Source organism: Ammospiza nelsoni, chromosome 14 (assembly GCF_027579445.1).
Source record: "Ammospiza nelsoni isolate bAmmNel1 chromosome 14, bAmmNel1.pri, whole genome shotgun sequence".
NCBI classification, from domain to species: Eukaryota; Metazoa; Chordata; class Aves; order Passeriformes; family Passerellidae; genus Ammospiza; species Ammospiza nelsoni.
The window spans coordinates 14,673,569-14,687,508 of record NC_080646.1 but is presented as its reverse complement, the minus strand read 5'-3'; the positions used below and the strand labels follow the sequence as shown (position 1 = coordinate 14,687,508).

At 42.4% G+C, this 13,940-nt stretch overlaps 2 protein-coding genes across 3 annotated transcripts; both read left to right on the top strand.

Annotated features, from left to right (window-relative positions):
- The first annotated feature begins 616 nt into the window (after positions 1-616).
- On the top strand, positions 617-5,510 carry TM2D3 (TM2 domain containing 3). Its single transcript, XM_059482183.1, has 6 exons — positions 617-733; positions 1,751-1,849; positions 2,629-2,786; positions 3,302-3,476; positions 4,062-4,137; positions 4,418-5,510. The coding sequence occupies exons 1-6, from the start codon at positions 646-648 to the stop codon at positions 4,581-4,583; spliced, it is 762 nt and encodes a 253-aa protein (XP_059338166.1). The 5' UTR covers positions 617-645; the 3' UTR covers positions 4,584-5,510.
- A 307-nt stretch (positions 5,511-5,817) lies between these two features.
- ADAL (adenosine deaminase like) lies at positions 5,818-13,842 on the top strand. 2 transcript variants are annotated; one of them, XM_059482323.1, is made up of 10 exons: positions 5,818-5,931; positions 7,342-7,472; positions 7,979-8,039; positions 8,395-8,482; positions 9,032-9,113; positions 9,859-9,985; positions 10,648-10,728; positions 11,330-11,468; positions 11,934-12,034; positions 12,922-13,842. In XM_059482323.1, the coding sequence occupies exons 1-10, from the start codon at positions 5,872-5,874 to the stop codon at positions 13,132-13,134; spliced, it is 1,083 nt and encodes a 360-aa protein (XP_059338306.1). In that variant the 5' UTR covers positions 5,818-5,871; the 3' UTR covers positions 13,135-13,842. The 2 variants fall into 2 exon arrangements, with proteins under 2 accessions (XP_059338306.1, XP_059338307.1); XM_059482324.1 differs by lacking the exon at positions 10,648-10,728.
- Positions 13,843-13,940: the final 98 nt, after the last annotated feature.

Sequence of the window (13,940 nt, the reverse complement as noted above, 5' to 3'; positions counted from 1 at the left end):
GCTTAGAAATTATTTTTAAAGCTGCTGTTGCAGGCAATTGAGCTGGATATTTTAGAGATTGATTTTGACCTTTTTTTTTCACTTTAATATGCTGTTATTTAGTTAACAGACTTAAATAGTGTTAAGTGTATTGCTCAGTTACCTAAGCTACACAGCTCTAGTTGTGATTTAAATATCACAGCCATGAAGCAGAAACTACAATTTAGTGTGTAAATATTAACACAAATACAAAGCTTATATTTTGCTTTTGCCTCACACTCGTGCAGATCTGTGTTTAATAGGTCTGTGTTTGGTTTTGTATTTGTAGATCTGTTTTTATCTCCTGCTTGTAAAAGAAAAGGGGGAAAAGCAAACATTGAAGGAGCAATGGGAAAGCTTTCTGTTCCACTTGACAGAATTAACGCGGGGAGTGGCGGACGATTTTTATTTCTGTATTTTATACATACCTACATTTTTATGGACGATGTACTGAGCCTGCAGCATTGAGGTTCTGAGGGTGTTTAGGATGTTTCAGAGCGAATTTCGGGTTTTGCCGTGTCCGCTCCCGTGAGGGGCCGCCCTGGAGCCGCCGTTCCCCTCAGCCGGCCCGGCCCCGCCCCCTGGCCGCCCCCTGGCGGCGGCGCGGGGCCCGCCGGCCGCACCAAGATGGCGGCGCGGTGGTGGCGGCGCGCCCTGCGCCGGCTCTGCGGGGCCGCGCTGTTCCTGTCACAGCTCTCCATCCTCTCGGGCCGCGGTGAGTGCGGCCACAGGGCCGAGACAGGGCGGCGGGGGTGGGAGAAGGGCCAGAGGCTTCGTCTGGGCCTGGGGTGGGAACGGCTGTCCCGAACGGCGGCGGCCGCTCCTGCGTCCAGGACTGAGCGCGCGTCCGGCTGCGGAGGTGGCGGTGCCCGCGGTGGGGTGAGGATCGCTGCCCCTTCCCTGACTGAGGGCGAAGCGGGTGTTTGGGCATGGCCGCATTTCGTTGTGCCGGCTCTGAAGGGTTCGGGCTGAGGCTCTCGGTGTGAGGGCAGAAGATGGGCCAGGCCCCGCTCGCCGGCTCGTGTGCTGCTGTATTACACAGCACCTTTTGTACCTGCTCTCTGTCGCGAGCGTGTGTGATTGAGAACGTCCTGGGGCTCCTCGGCGCGGTCAGGGTGGGTGGTGTGGCAAACCCGCCTCTCCTTCCTCCACCGCGCCCGGTGGCCGCCTTGAGGGCTCGGCACTGCTGGCGCATCGCGGCTGTCCCGAGCTCCCCGGCACTGTCAGGGTGGGTTGTGTGGCAAAGCCGCCTCTCCTTCCTCCACCGTGCCCGGTGGCTGGGGTGAGGGCTCGGCACTGCTGGCGCATCGCGGCTGTCCCAGCCCACAGCCGGCGGCGCTCACAGAGAGCAGCGCGCAGCGCCCGCACGGACACGGCCGTGCCTCCCGAGCGGCTCCTCTGCTCCATCCTTCTGTCAAATAACTGCTTGCATTGCTTCATTAAATGCTATTGTTCAGTAGAAAACTCTGTGTAAAATACGCTTTCTGAGCAGTGCTTTTAATTCTCATGAATCAAAAAAAAGATTGAATGGAAATAAATGTAGTTCCTTGTCTTAAAGGAACAATTCCATTTTAATGGTCTAATATTTAACATAAATATCCCACTATTAGTAGGACAGGAAAACAGACTTTTTTCTAATCTCATTACACTTTCCACTTGCGCATTCATATTAGAGTGCTGAAATCAAACTGTTTCTGAGGATGAAATTTCACTTTCTCCATTGTTTTTGTAGCAGGATCTTTGATGACGACAAAGCTTTCACAGCCACAGTCTACACTGGCAAAAAGCCTAACTTCAACGAGTACAAATGCTCCCTATCTTAAAGCAGTAGGTAAGTTATTATGTTTCTTTTGGTTGTTATTCGTGGCTCCTTCTCAGTCTTGAGTCCAGAAGTTCTTAAACTGGGTCTTAGAAACTACATGATTTCACAGTGGTAAAGAAGCGTTGCAGTGTAACACATTATTAATTACTCTTCAGTGAGCCCAACAATTACTTTGGGTTATCTAATTAGACAACTGGTCCATATAAGAACTAGAAAATGGTAGGTTAAAGTACCATGGTGGTGTGTGTGGTTTATACCCCTCAGGATGGTGGAAGTTCTTGAAAGACTCCAGCATCCTGCAAGAACTTGCTCCCTGTCCACCATCAGTACAGCTTTGTAGCTCGCTGAGGGTGCACCAGGACTGACAGAAACACTGTTCTTGCTGGCAGTTTAGGAGGGGATTCTGTACATGTGCAAACAACAAATGGCTGAGGTAGCTGTAGCTCTAATTAGAGCTCAATTCCAAGTAGGTTACCCATGTCAGCCGCTGCTATTCCTGAAGTGATTATTTGTGCTGAGGAGCACTGGCTGAGGCGGTGCTAATCCCCATCAGCTCAGTCCTGGTGCTGCGCTGGAGTGCTGGCTGCTGTCCTGCACAGAGCCCTGTGGCTCCTCTGGCTCTCACAGCACAGGATGGGAATGCTGCTCCATGTATAGTGAGGAAAGCCCTTTATACAGTGTCAGTGCATGTGTTTGTCTATGTGTATGTATAAAATAATGTATATAAATACTTCAGACTATTTAGCTTTTTTTACCCATGTTGTTAATTCACTTATTGCCCATTTCAGAAAGTACAGAAATTCCACCTTACTTGACTAACTGTCCCAGCAATGGGCTTTGCAGTAGGCTACCACCAGACTGCATGACATGTAACACAAACTATTCCTGTGTTTATGGGAAGACAGCAACTTTTGATTGCAGAGTCAAGCCGCACGTTCACTGTGTTGTAAGTAACCTGTTATTCTTAACCCCAGATTTAAGTAATTAAACTGGCATCTTGTATTAAAATGCAGAATATTGATATCCAGGTTCTGATGTGGGCAGGTTTGCAGTTCTGTGATGAGTTTGATTACTCACTGTGGGCTGTTGAGGAGGCAGGCCTGCCCTTCCCTAGTTTGCCTTTCTTGTCTTGAATCTTTTCATTACCTGGCCATGCCTTTGAGTTAAACCATTCCAAACATTTTGAGAGTGGGTAGGCTAATATCTGTCAGAGCTACGAACTGACCTTACAGGTGAGACTAAATGAGTCCTCCTTTTGGCAGTAGCCTTAGATTGGAGGAATAAGGAATGTTCAATGTGACTTTGATACCTCTTTGGTGGTTTTCTATTCTGCTCTATAAAAGGTAGCAAACAGAACAATTGTTCTTTTGCCCAAAATGTCTGCTCATGAAATCTAATTTGATACTGCACATTGATTCTTGGTTTTAATACTATTGAAGTAATAGTGCTGTCCTTTTACAGGATGAGAATAACCATGAGCAGGAGAACTTTACAATTAACATGACGTGCCAGTTTTGCTGGCAGCTGGCCACAAGTGATTATGTGTGTACCAATTCCACAAACTGCATGACAGTTTCCTGCCCTCGACAGCGATACAATGCAACGTGCACAGTCCGGGATCACATTCATTGTCTGGGTAAGGTGGGCAAAGCTGGAGTGCTCGAAAGAATTTTCCACGTATTTTGTAATGGGCGAATACAAAGATTGTTTATGTCCTTTTGCAAAACAGCTCCTTGATCAATCTACTGAATTTGTTATTGTTGCATTTCATTTTTTAGCATAATAGTGACATCTAACTGTAGACATTGACTTAATGTATTGTTGTATACTATCACACCAGAGAAAACAGTTCTTTTTATTTTTGTCAACATCTGTGAGTTAAAATTACCTGAACCTATTAGTGGTCTGATTCTCAGACCACTAATAGAATCAATATCAAGTGTCTCCATAGGCCAATTTAAAAAAATTATGCTGATTCCATCCAACTAGGCTTAATTTTCCCTCTGTTTGTTCACTGACTTTTCTGATATGGGACCAAGACTGCTGGAACAGAGAACTGCAGGGTATAAATGAGCTTGTGTGTTGACAATTGTTTCTCAGTTAGTGACAACCCTTTGAGACTCCTTTTGGAAAAGTGTAGTATCTTCTTCCTTGTCGTTTTCTTCCTTATAATATGGTCTTTGTTTATTGCATTAAGGTTTTAATATTTTCTAATGTTTAGGTAACCGTGTCTTTCCTAAGATGCTCTATTGCAACTGGACTGGAGGTTATAAGTGGTCTACTGCCTTGGCACTAAGGTAAGCAGGAACTATTGGATAATGTCAAGCTAAAATAGATTTGTTTTCTTTAAAATCTTCAGGTTCTGTGGTTTTCTGCTTGGTATTTTTTAAAGGTGTGCTGGATAATCAGTATTTCAGATAGTCTAGCTTGAAATGGTGGGTATAGAATGCATGAAGGGATCACATTCAACAGTGCTGGCTGTCTTCAGCAAACACATCTGGAGGAAAAACACTTAGGTACCCAAGCTCAGTTCTTCTAAAGATAATAATAATAATTAATCATATTTTATTCTTTTAGCATCACCCTTGGTGGATTTGGTGCCGATCGTTTCTATTTGGGTCAGTGGCGGGAAGGTCTGGGAAAACTCTTCAGCTTCGGTGGACTTGGAATATGGACACTGATTGATGTGCTGCTAATAGGTGTTGGCTATGTGGGACCTGCAGATGGATCTCTCTATATTTAAATGTGGGTGCAATGTGTTTCTGAGAGAAGTCATTGCCTGCAAAGGGCTCTAAATAAACAAGTGTGGAGGTTTGAGCCTTTAAGGTCGAATGAAGAACAACTGTTTGTTCTATGTGCATACATTGTAATGTACAGTATCTGTACTTGGTTTGCCTTTAACTAAGGTCAAATAAAAGAGTGGATCACTGAGTAAGTTGAAATTAATTTCATTTCTTCTATAGACATGGTATTTTTCTATGAAAAAAGGTTGAGCAGCTAACCAAATTCTCCACTGTCTTTGAGCTTGGATGATCTGTCAGGCCCCTAAAGAGCTGTAAACTAACTTGAATACTGAATTGTTTACTTCATATTTCTATGCTTGAATTTAACTCTAAAGCTAACTTCCCTAAATATGTCAGGATTTTTTTTTGTATTTGTGGGAGGATAATTTATTTGCCTGAGTTATGTGGGTGGTATGTAAATCACCATGTTTTATTATGTTAATTACATTATCTTCTTGGCTTGGGACATAGCAAGAGCCAATATCTGCTTAGGGACTCGACTTTAAATTGTGGAGGAGTTTAGAATTAGACTGCAGTATCTCTAAACTCTAAATATGAAATAATTGAAATTGATTTTTTGATTGTTCTGGAATAACTCTGTTTTGTTTTGGTTTGACCAACATATCTGTGAAAGTTACAGTTCCTATTCTTGTGCTAGCAAGCTTGCCAAATTACTTTTAAAAAGGGTTGGCAATATAATCGATGAGTTTATCCACTTAGGACTTTGTGACGCGATAATGTAGCGGACTAGTGCCATTGCAGGGCAGCTTTGTGCAGTCGCGGTGGATGCGCGGCCGTGCGTGCGTGCCCCTGACGCGGGGCTGGAGCGCTGCGGCGCCGTCGGGCTGGAAATGCTGTCGCTTCAATAAACTGCCCCTGGAAGCTTTCCTGCCGTTAATGCTGACGCTGTTTGTCGCGGGCTCGGCTCGGTCCCGCTGCAGCGGCGCGGGGCGGGCGGACCGGCGGCCGCGGCCCCGCGCTGGGCGGTGCCGGGGGCGGACTCGGGGCCGGGTTGGGGCGGTGCTGGGGGCGGTGCCGGGCCCGGGGCGTGCCGGGGGCGGACTCAGGGCCGGGTTGGGGCGGTGCCGGGCCCGGGGCGGTGCCGGGCCCGGGGCGGTGCCGGGGGCGGACTCGGGGCCGGGTTGGGGCGGTGCCGGGGGCGGTGCCGGGGGCGGTGCTGGGGGCGGTGCCGGGACTGTGCCGCCGCCGAGCCCCGGCTCGTCCCGCCCCACCGGCACAGAAGCCACCATGGCGGCAGAGCCGGACCGCGAGCGGGAGCTGCGCTTCTACCGACGGCTGCCCAAAGCGGTGAGCGGCGGGGGGCGGCGGGCCCGGACCCTCCTGCGGCGGCACCGGGCTCGGGCTGCAGACGGACAGGCAGCCAGAGCGACAGACGCTGGTGCTGTCTCGGAGTTCTTGCCAAACGCGCGGTTTCTGAGGGCCTTATCTCACCGCAAAATGCATCGGGTGTTTGCCCGTCTGGTTTGCTTACAGACCTTACTAATCTAATTGCAATTGAATCAGTTGAGCGCGATCTTCATTTTCTCTTTTTGTCCTGTTTCCTCTCAGTCTAGCCAAGTAGTCTGGCTCAGATAACGCTTTTTCTCCATGTCCCGAGGGTGTGCCTTACTTCTGGCATATCAGTGCAAGCCTTCCGTGGGGGTGTGTGTGGATTTATCGCGGCTCGTGTGCCGCACTCACCAATCCCGAGGGCACGTACTCCAGCACAGAGCTCTGCACAGGCAGTGCATGGGCAACCACCAAACCCGCTTCAGACCACACCATCCTGGCATTCCAGTGATCCTTTTCACTAGGTTGCTTTTCAAGGTGTATGTTTAATGTCTGACAGAATTCTGTGAGGTAATTGTAAGCTTTTGAAAAATATAACACAGTTGTAGCGCTGTATATTTGGCTCAGTCATCAGAATCTGTAAGCAGCCGCAGCTTCCGGTGCTTACAATTTGTTTTCTAATGTAAAGCTTGAAGAGAAGTATTTATTAAATTTTTCTAATGAGAATGGATGTGTACAGGAAGACGAGAGGTAGGTAACAAAGTAGATGCTTTGTGGATACATTTTGAACGAGCTGGGAGGGCGCTAGAGACTGGTTCCTTAGGTCAGGAGCCCGGAGATAAGGAGCGAAGGTGAAGTGATTGAGTGGAGCTGAGGATCATAGGTTTGGAGCCCGAAGTCAGGATGGCAACAGAAAGAGGCCTCAGGCAAAGCAGTGCAGTTTCTGCAGTTGCTGCTCGTGTCAGAGTCTTGCTGCGTTTCTGGAGTGAGTTTAAACTTCAGAGTATGAGCAAAAGCAAGGGGAGTGGGTAGACACCTGTTGCTATATTTGAGTGATGGACGTGTACATTTAATTTGCAGTGGATGGGGAGAGTTCTTGAATCCTTACTGTACCTTATGTAATACTGAGGCAGCTATTGGCTTTCTCCTCACCTTGGATCACACCATCCCAAGAATTGTCTGTAGACCTCTTTGCTGAGCCAGCTGTGCTCCCATGGAGACCTGAGCCAACAGCAGCCACCAAAGAAATAGGGCAGTTCTCAGCTGAACCAGTTGCAGAAACCTAAGGAAGTCATTATTAGCCAAAATGCAGATAACTGTTCTTTTCAAGCTCAGAGTGAAACAGTGATGTAGGCTACAAGAACAGAAGTACAAATGAGGTACAGGTGCCATCCTTTTCATAAGTCCATAGGATTTTTATTTCTGTAGGAACTCCATGCTCATTTGAATGGCTGTATCAGTACTGCTACTATGAAGAAACTCATGGCCCAGAAGCCAAACCTTCAGATCCAGAATGGAATGACTGTGATTGACAAAGGAAAGAAAAGAACCTTAGATGAGTGAGTATATGCATGTGGGTGATGGACCTTACCAAAAGTTTTTTATTCAAGTTGGAAACAGAAATGTGTGGCCTTACACACTAACTGCAGAAAACATGCTTTTAAGATTTACAGCATAATCTCAGATATCTTTTAGATATTTGTATCTACAAAGTAATTCCTTCAGTGCTTGCAAACTAAAAGGAAAACTCTTGTTGATTCATTTCTTCTTTAAAGGATTGAAATTTTTCACTTAGATCATCTGCTTTTCAGCAAATATTGATGCACATAGTTTCCTTTTTTTGGAAACTTTGTTTTCTTTTTCCTTCAAAAAGCTTTGTGGTAGTTACAACTTTTGTTGCTTTGTTAGTATCTAAAATCAGAAATTCCATTCAGATGTTTCTTTATATTTCAAGCTACAGTCTGGTTAGTTGACTCCAGTGGGCAGGTGTTTTTAAAATGTAGATTTTTTTTTTCTACATACTCTTTCAGTGCCTTTCCAATTAATTTTTTCAATTTTATTTTAGATGTTTTCAGATGTTTCAAATCATCTATCAGGTTACCACGAGGACTGAAGATATTTTACTGGTAAATTAATTAAAAGTTCGTTTCAAACAAGCAAGCAGTACACACAGTCACAACTGGTTGGATTAAGAGCATTGGGTTCCAAGTAACAATATCAAAAATGATCTTTTTCAATTGAAGGCCAAGATAATTATTGTGAAACTCTTGCACTCTCTTCACTATCTCATTTGAAGGAATCGAATGTGCCTTCTGTGTGGTAGTATTTCCACAGATATGGGGACCATTAAAAACACATTGGGCCTGAAAACATTGCAAGTGTTTCACAACAAAAAACAACTGGGTCTTTTAGTTGTAAATGAAAATATAACTAATTATAAGTATCACTTTTATGATGTTAAATACACTTTTACTTAATCAGATAACTAAAGATGTCATTAAAGAATTTGCTGATGATGGTGTTAAGTATCTGGAATTGAGAAGCACTCCAAGAGAAGAAAATGCCACAGGTACAGTCATTTCTGGTTTTTAATTTGACATCTTCTCGCATTATAAAACTTTGTTGAAGGCTATGTTAATAACAAGTAAAGTCAAATTTAGTTGGCTCAATAAAAATATATTTTAAATATGAAAGCTAAGATTTAACCATGCAAAAGCATGTCACTTTCCTATTAGATTTTTGAGGGAAAAAAGGGGTTGGTCATAAGTCTATGACCCATGAGATTGGCTTATTCACTTGAGTGTGGCATCTGAGCCTGCTAATATATTTTACTTTTGTTGTTTTGATTTTTTCTTCTAGGTGTATTTTAGTAGAAACACATCATAGAAGTCCTGTTGTGATTTTCTGGTTCACACAAGTTAGGAAGAGGTTTAGTTAAAATATGTGCTTCACAGTAAAGCTGTATTTACAGACAGAATTAGAATTACATGGGTTAGAAGACTGTATCATCTAAAATTAAAGGTGCAACATGAAACTTAGGAGACTAGAGAGCTGGATCTGCAATATAATAAAAATAATTTAAAATATGTTTGTTCCAAACGTGTGCATGTGTTTGCAGGTATGACCAAAAGAATGTATGTTGAAACTGTACTTGAGGGTATAAAGCAGTGTCAAGAAGAAGGCTTGGATATAGATGTAAGGTAAATAAAGCATGTGGAACACCTCTGTTTCAAGGGTTTGTGTAGTCTGATGCTTGGTCAGGCTTCCAGAGAGGTTTACAAGCCATCAGTATAGGAAAGGAAATTGTTTTTAAACCAGATTTCATGGAGTGGAAACAAGTAATTTATGGAGACCTAACTTTTTATCTTCGTTTTTTACTGGTAAAGAAGAAAACCAGGTAAAACCTCTCATCTTTAAGACTGTCCATTCCTTGCAACGTTTTCAGGAAAAGAACTTGGCTCCTTTTTCACAGCTTAGCTTCATTGCAAAGATTTAGTTTGATTAGCTGTACAAGCACCTACTGTAAAGAAGAGCTGGTCCTAAGCAGCAGAGAAGTTTCAGAAGGTGTTGGAGGCTGTTTGCAGACAGTTTGCTCTCCTGTCTTTTAGAGCCTCTGTAGCAACCCTTACTAGATTTGTTTGTGAAAACTGAAGAATTCTCATTCTTCATGTGTGTTATTGCAAATCATGGGCCAACTTATTTATCTGTGACCCTCTGCACTTTGGTACCTTCATTCCTAGAATAGTCTCCTATACAAATACTCTTCATACTCAGCTGTGAAGTATAAGGAGTATTTGTATAGGAAACTGTTCTAGGAATGAAGGTACCAAAGTGAAAAGGAATGCTATTTTTTGTTGGTATCGGATCTATTGAGCTCCTGATATTACAGCTTGTATATAATTTAATAATAATTTAATTTAATAATTTAATACATTTCTGTCCCAGGCTGTTAATAGCAATAAACAGAAGAGATGGCCCAGCAGTTGCTAAGCAGACTGTTAAACTTGCTGAAGAGTTCCTGCTTTCCAGTGATGGGGTTGTAGTAGGACTTGACCTCAGTGGTGATCCCACTGTAAGTTTTTGGTTAATTTTAGTATGTTCTTGAAGAGAAATGTATAATGTTGTATAACAGCAGGTGGTTCTAACCATAGTTTTTTTCTCACAAGATTTGTCCAATTTTTGTGCCTAGCTGGAATGGATTGATACTGGATTAATCCCTGTTGCTGTAAGGGGCAGATTCTCTAACAAAGATCCCTTAGATTAGTGTGAGACTGAGAAAGGAACCATTGAAATGCAGTGTTTATCTGGGAAGTGTGTGTACCTCAATTGTCCCATTCAGAAAACTGGGTGGAGGCAAGTTGTCAATAGTGCACATTTTGTTTACTGCACCAAGTGTTCATTTTATATTAAGAAAGCAAAAATGTTTGAGGACAGCTGTCAAGCTGAAGTGAAATAGCTCCAGGTGGTAGCTGTGTAAAAGGTACCAGAATCAAGACAATTGTCTTGTAAGTCAGGCATCCTCTGAGCTACTGGTGTTTGATCCGGTGCTCTAAACCATGTGGCACAGGCTTGTTTGACTTGCTGCATCCCACACTGAAGTAATGGGAAAAGTGGAATAATTTAAATGTAACTGTGTTTGAATGTAGTGTTTGGATGTTGCTAGACTTCTTAATTATGGTAATGACAGGGGTTTTGTTAAATAAGGTGTAGAATAGTGATGTGTTCCTGTTCCAGGCAGGACATGGTCAAGACTTTTTGGAACCACTCTCAGAAGCAAAAAAAGCAGGTCTAAAGCTAGCACTGCATCTTTGTGAGGTAAAAGTGTTTTTATTTTCGTGCTTCTCTGTAATTGTAATTTTGTGAAAATCTCAATGAAACTGAAGTTAACTTCTGTGCATTTTGGACTTCTCAGGCCAAAGTATTAATGGTTTGAAGCATTTGAGAAGAGACAAGAAAACAAGGAGAAATCTTCAACCTTTTATTCTAAAGCTGAACAGCCAGATTATTGCTTTCTGTACTATATAAATTGTGGGTTTAGGTGTGAAATTAGGAGCTTTTTAAGAGATCCACTCCTTTCTTTCTGGTATTAAGATCAGCAATCAGGTGTAGTGAAATCCACAGTTTTGTGAGCAGTGAGCTCTGTTATTTCCACTGGGAACAGTGGGAAGAGTTGAGCTTTTGTTCAAATAGTGGCTGGAATTGGCTCTGAGAAGCCAAATAATTACTGAAGATAGTTATTTTTTCAGGAAATTAAGCAGGACATATGATGTCATCAGCATATTTATGCTTGTTTCTATTTCACTAATGCTTTCTTTTGGGTAAGAGATGCTGTGAAAATAGAACTGAAAGTCCATTGTAATTATATAATGTGCTGTTTTATGCTGCCTTGACAGAATGTGACATATATCCTCTCTAGATTCCAAATCAAGAAGAGGAGACCAGGATTCTCCTGGGCCTGCCTCCTGACAGAATTGGACATGGAACATTTCTCAACTCCACAGCAGCAGGTTCTGAAGAGATAGTGTCGCTGGTTCGGCAGAATCATATACCTATTGGTAAGGAAAAAAGTATTTAAAATTACTTTATCTCTGGATATCAGAACAGGATATGTGCTGCTGATCTAGTGACACCAGTTTGTGTATCACCAAGGTGACTTGGACAAATGTGGCAATGAGACTTGCCCATAAAGGTACACTCATGACAATTGTGGGGTTTTTGGCACCTTTGTGGCAGTGGTTTTGCTTCCATCTGTGTCTCAGATGGAAGCAAAACCAAATCCCAAATCATAATTTGTCATTACTGTACAAGACTGTGTGGTGGTTCTGTACCTAGATTGCAAACTCCCTAAATTTTATACCCCAAAAAAATCAATTAGCAAACTTTTCTCAAGAGAAATTACAAAAGAAGTGTAGAAAATCAACAGTAGCTGATGTAAATTTTTATTCAGGACCTTCCTAAGTCAATTAACATGTCTCTTGTTTTAATATATGTCCTCATTTCTTTTTCTGTTTTTCCCTTAGAATTTTGCATGACATCAAACATAAAATCTCAGACAGTGCCTTCCTGTGACAAACACCATTTTGGATACTGGTACAGCTTGGGCCATCCTGCAGTGCTTTGTGTAAGCTTTTTGGGTTTTAAGCACGTATTTAAGCAAAGGGCTAAGTGAAGTTGGAAAAGTTTTTCTCTGTTTATGGATTAGAACTGACTTACGATTTCTGACCTTGTAGCAAATAATTTGCTCTTAGGAAATCATAATGTTCAGTTTGAGAAATGCTTTTAATTCAAATGGGAATTGCTAGTATTTATCTTGGTTCTATTGTAAAGCCAGGACTTTTTTTCTGTGGGATAAAATGATCCAGCTATACAAGCAGTGAACTTCATAGCTCTTTGCACAATGGCAGATTTCTCTTACAACCCATGGCTCCAGTGCTTGCATATGCAGCTCTGCTTACCTGGTGTTCCTTGTGCTGAGTGAGAGCTCCTGCTCTTGATAATTCTCTTGATAGCTCATTAAGGTCTTTAAGCATTGCAGGTGCCAAGTACTTGTGCTGCCATTGGCAGGGTTTTAGTACTATCCTGTTAGTTTAACCCCCATAATCCATAGCATTGTTCAAGCGAATGTTTATAAATATATATATTTTTTTGATAGCACTGCTTATCTGGGGAAAGGGAAAAGAGGAATAAGAAGACCTGCACATAGTGATATACCTTGAATATATGCATCATTTGATACCCATCTTTCTAGCAATTTTAATAGGAAATCCTATTTTCTTGATGAATTGTGCCATCATTTTAAGAAGTTTTCTTATATGTTTGAATAATTTATTCATTTTTAGTGAAAATAGGGCAAATAGAGAATTAAATAACCATGCAGAGATGAAAGAACAGCAGAAAAAAATGTGAGACAGCAAGATAGAACTGGTTTGTATGTATAGAAAGAAACCTTTTTGATACAGAGGAACTAATTTAAACTTTTTTATTTCTTTTTTTTCAATTTAACTCCAGACTGATGATAAAGGTGTCTTCGCCACTGACCTATCACAAGAATATGAGCTGGTTGCAAAAACATTTAATCTGACTCCATCACAGATGTGGGATCTTTCCTATGAATCAATCAACTATATTTTTGCTTCAAATGCAGTAAAATCCAAGCTGAGGGAGCAGTGGTGTAAGCTGAAGCCAGCTCTGTTTGATCAACCAGACTGTTGTCCTGAATAGCTTGGGTGTATTAGCTAAGTTAATAAGCTTTTTTTACTGAAGTCCCCAGCTTTTTTCAGACCTCAGGGTTTTTAACCCAGCCATAAACTGCCTGTATGAATTGAAAGCAACTGGAATGCATCCCTTGTAACTGGGGACAGAAGTAAATGTTCTTTTGGTAGGTGAGAGGGGTTCTCAAGCAGTGACTAAAATGCCAGATGTGTTGTCACCTTGTTTCTATTGAGTTGATATGACATTTAAAAAAATACTTAGTTGAAATGTCATCATAATATAAATATTGAAGAGCTGGAACAAAATAAAGGCAGAGCTATTGGCGTTTAAAACATCTCTGTTGGCAGCATTCAGCCAAGCAGTTTGAATGTGTGGTGTGTATTTTTGGGGTTTGTATTGTTTTCAGGTTTTGAGCTCTTGACTGAACAGAAACCAACTCAGGGAGAACTAAATATTTATACCAAGGAATTAATGTTGTATCTGTTTTTATTGCTGTACATGTATGACTAAACCTGCTGTGGGTTGAGTAGCACGTGGGGGTCTCTGCTGGTGCCCTGGGCACTGGTGGTGTGTAGGCACTTAAGAATCTTGAATGCCTTCAGTAACTGAGCTACTTGGCAAAGTGGTCTCATTCTTAAAATGCTTTTTAGAATTGCTGTTTGTTGTGTAAAAAAAGGAATAAAAATAGCCTCAAGCTCCATGTCTTTGAAACCACTACTTCCAGGTGTGCATGTGTGTGTTTGAGCTGTGCAGAAGAGAAGCAGGATTCTGTGGGGTGAGTCCCTGAGCACCGTGCTGCCTGCCAGCCTCTCCCT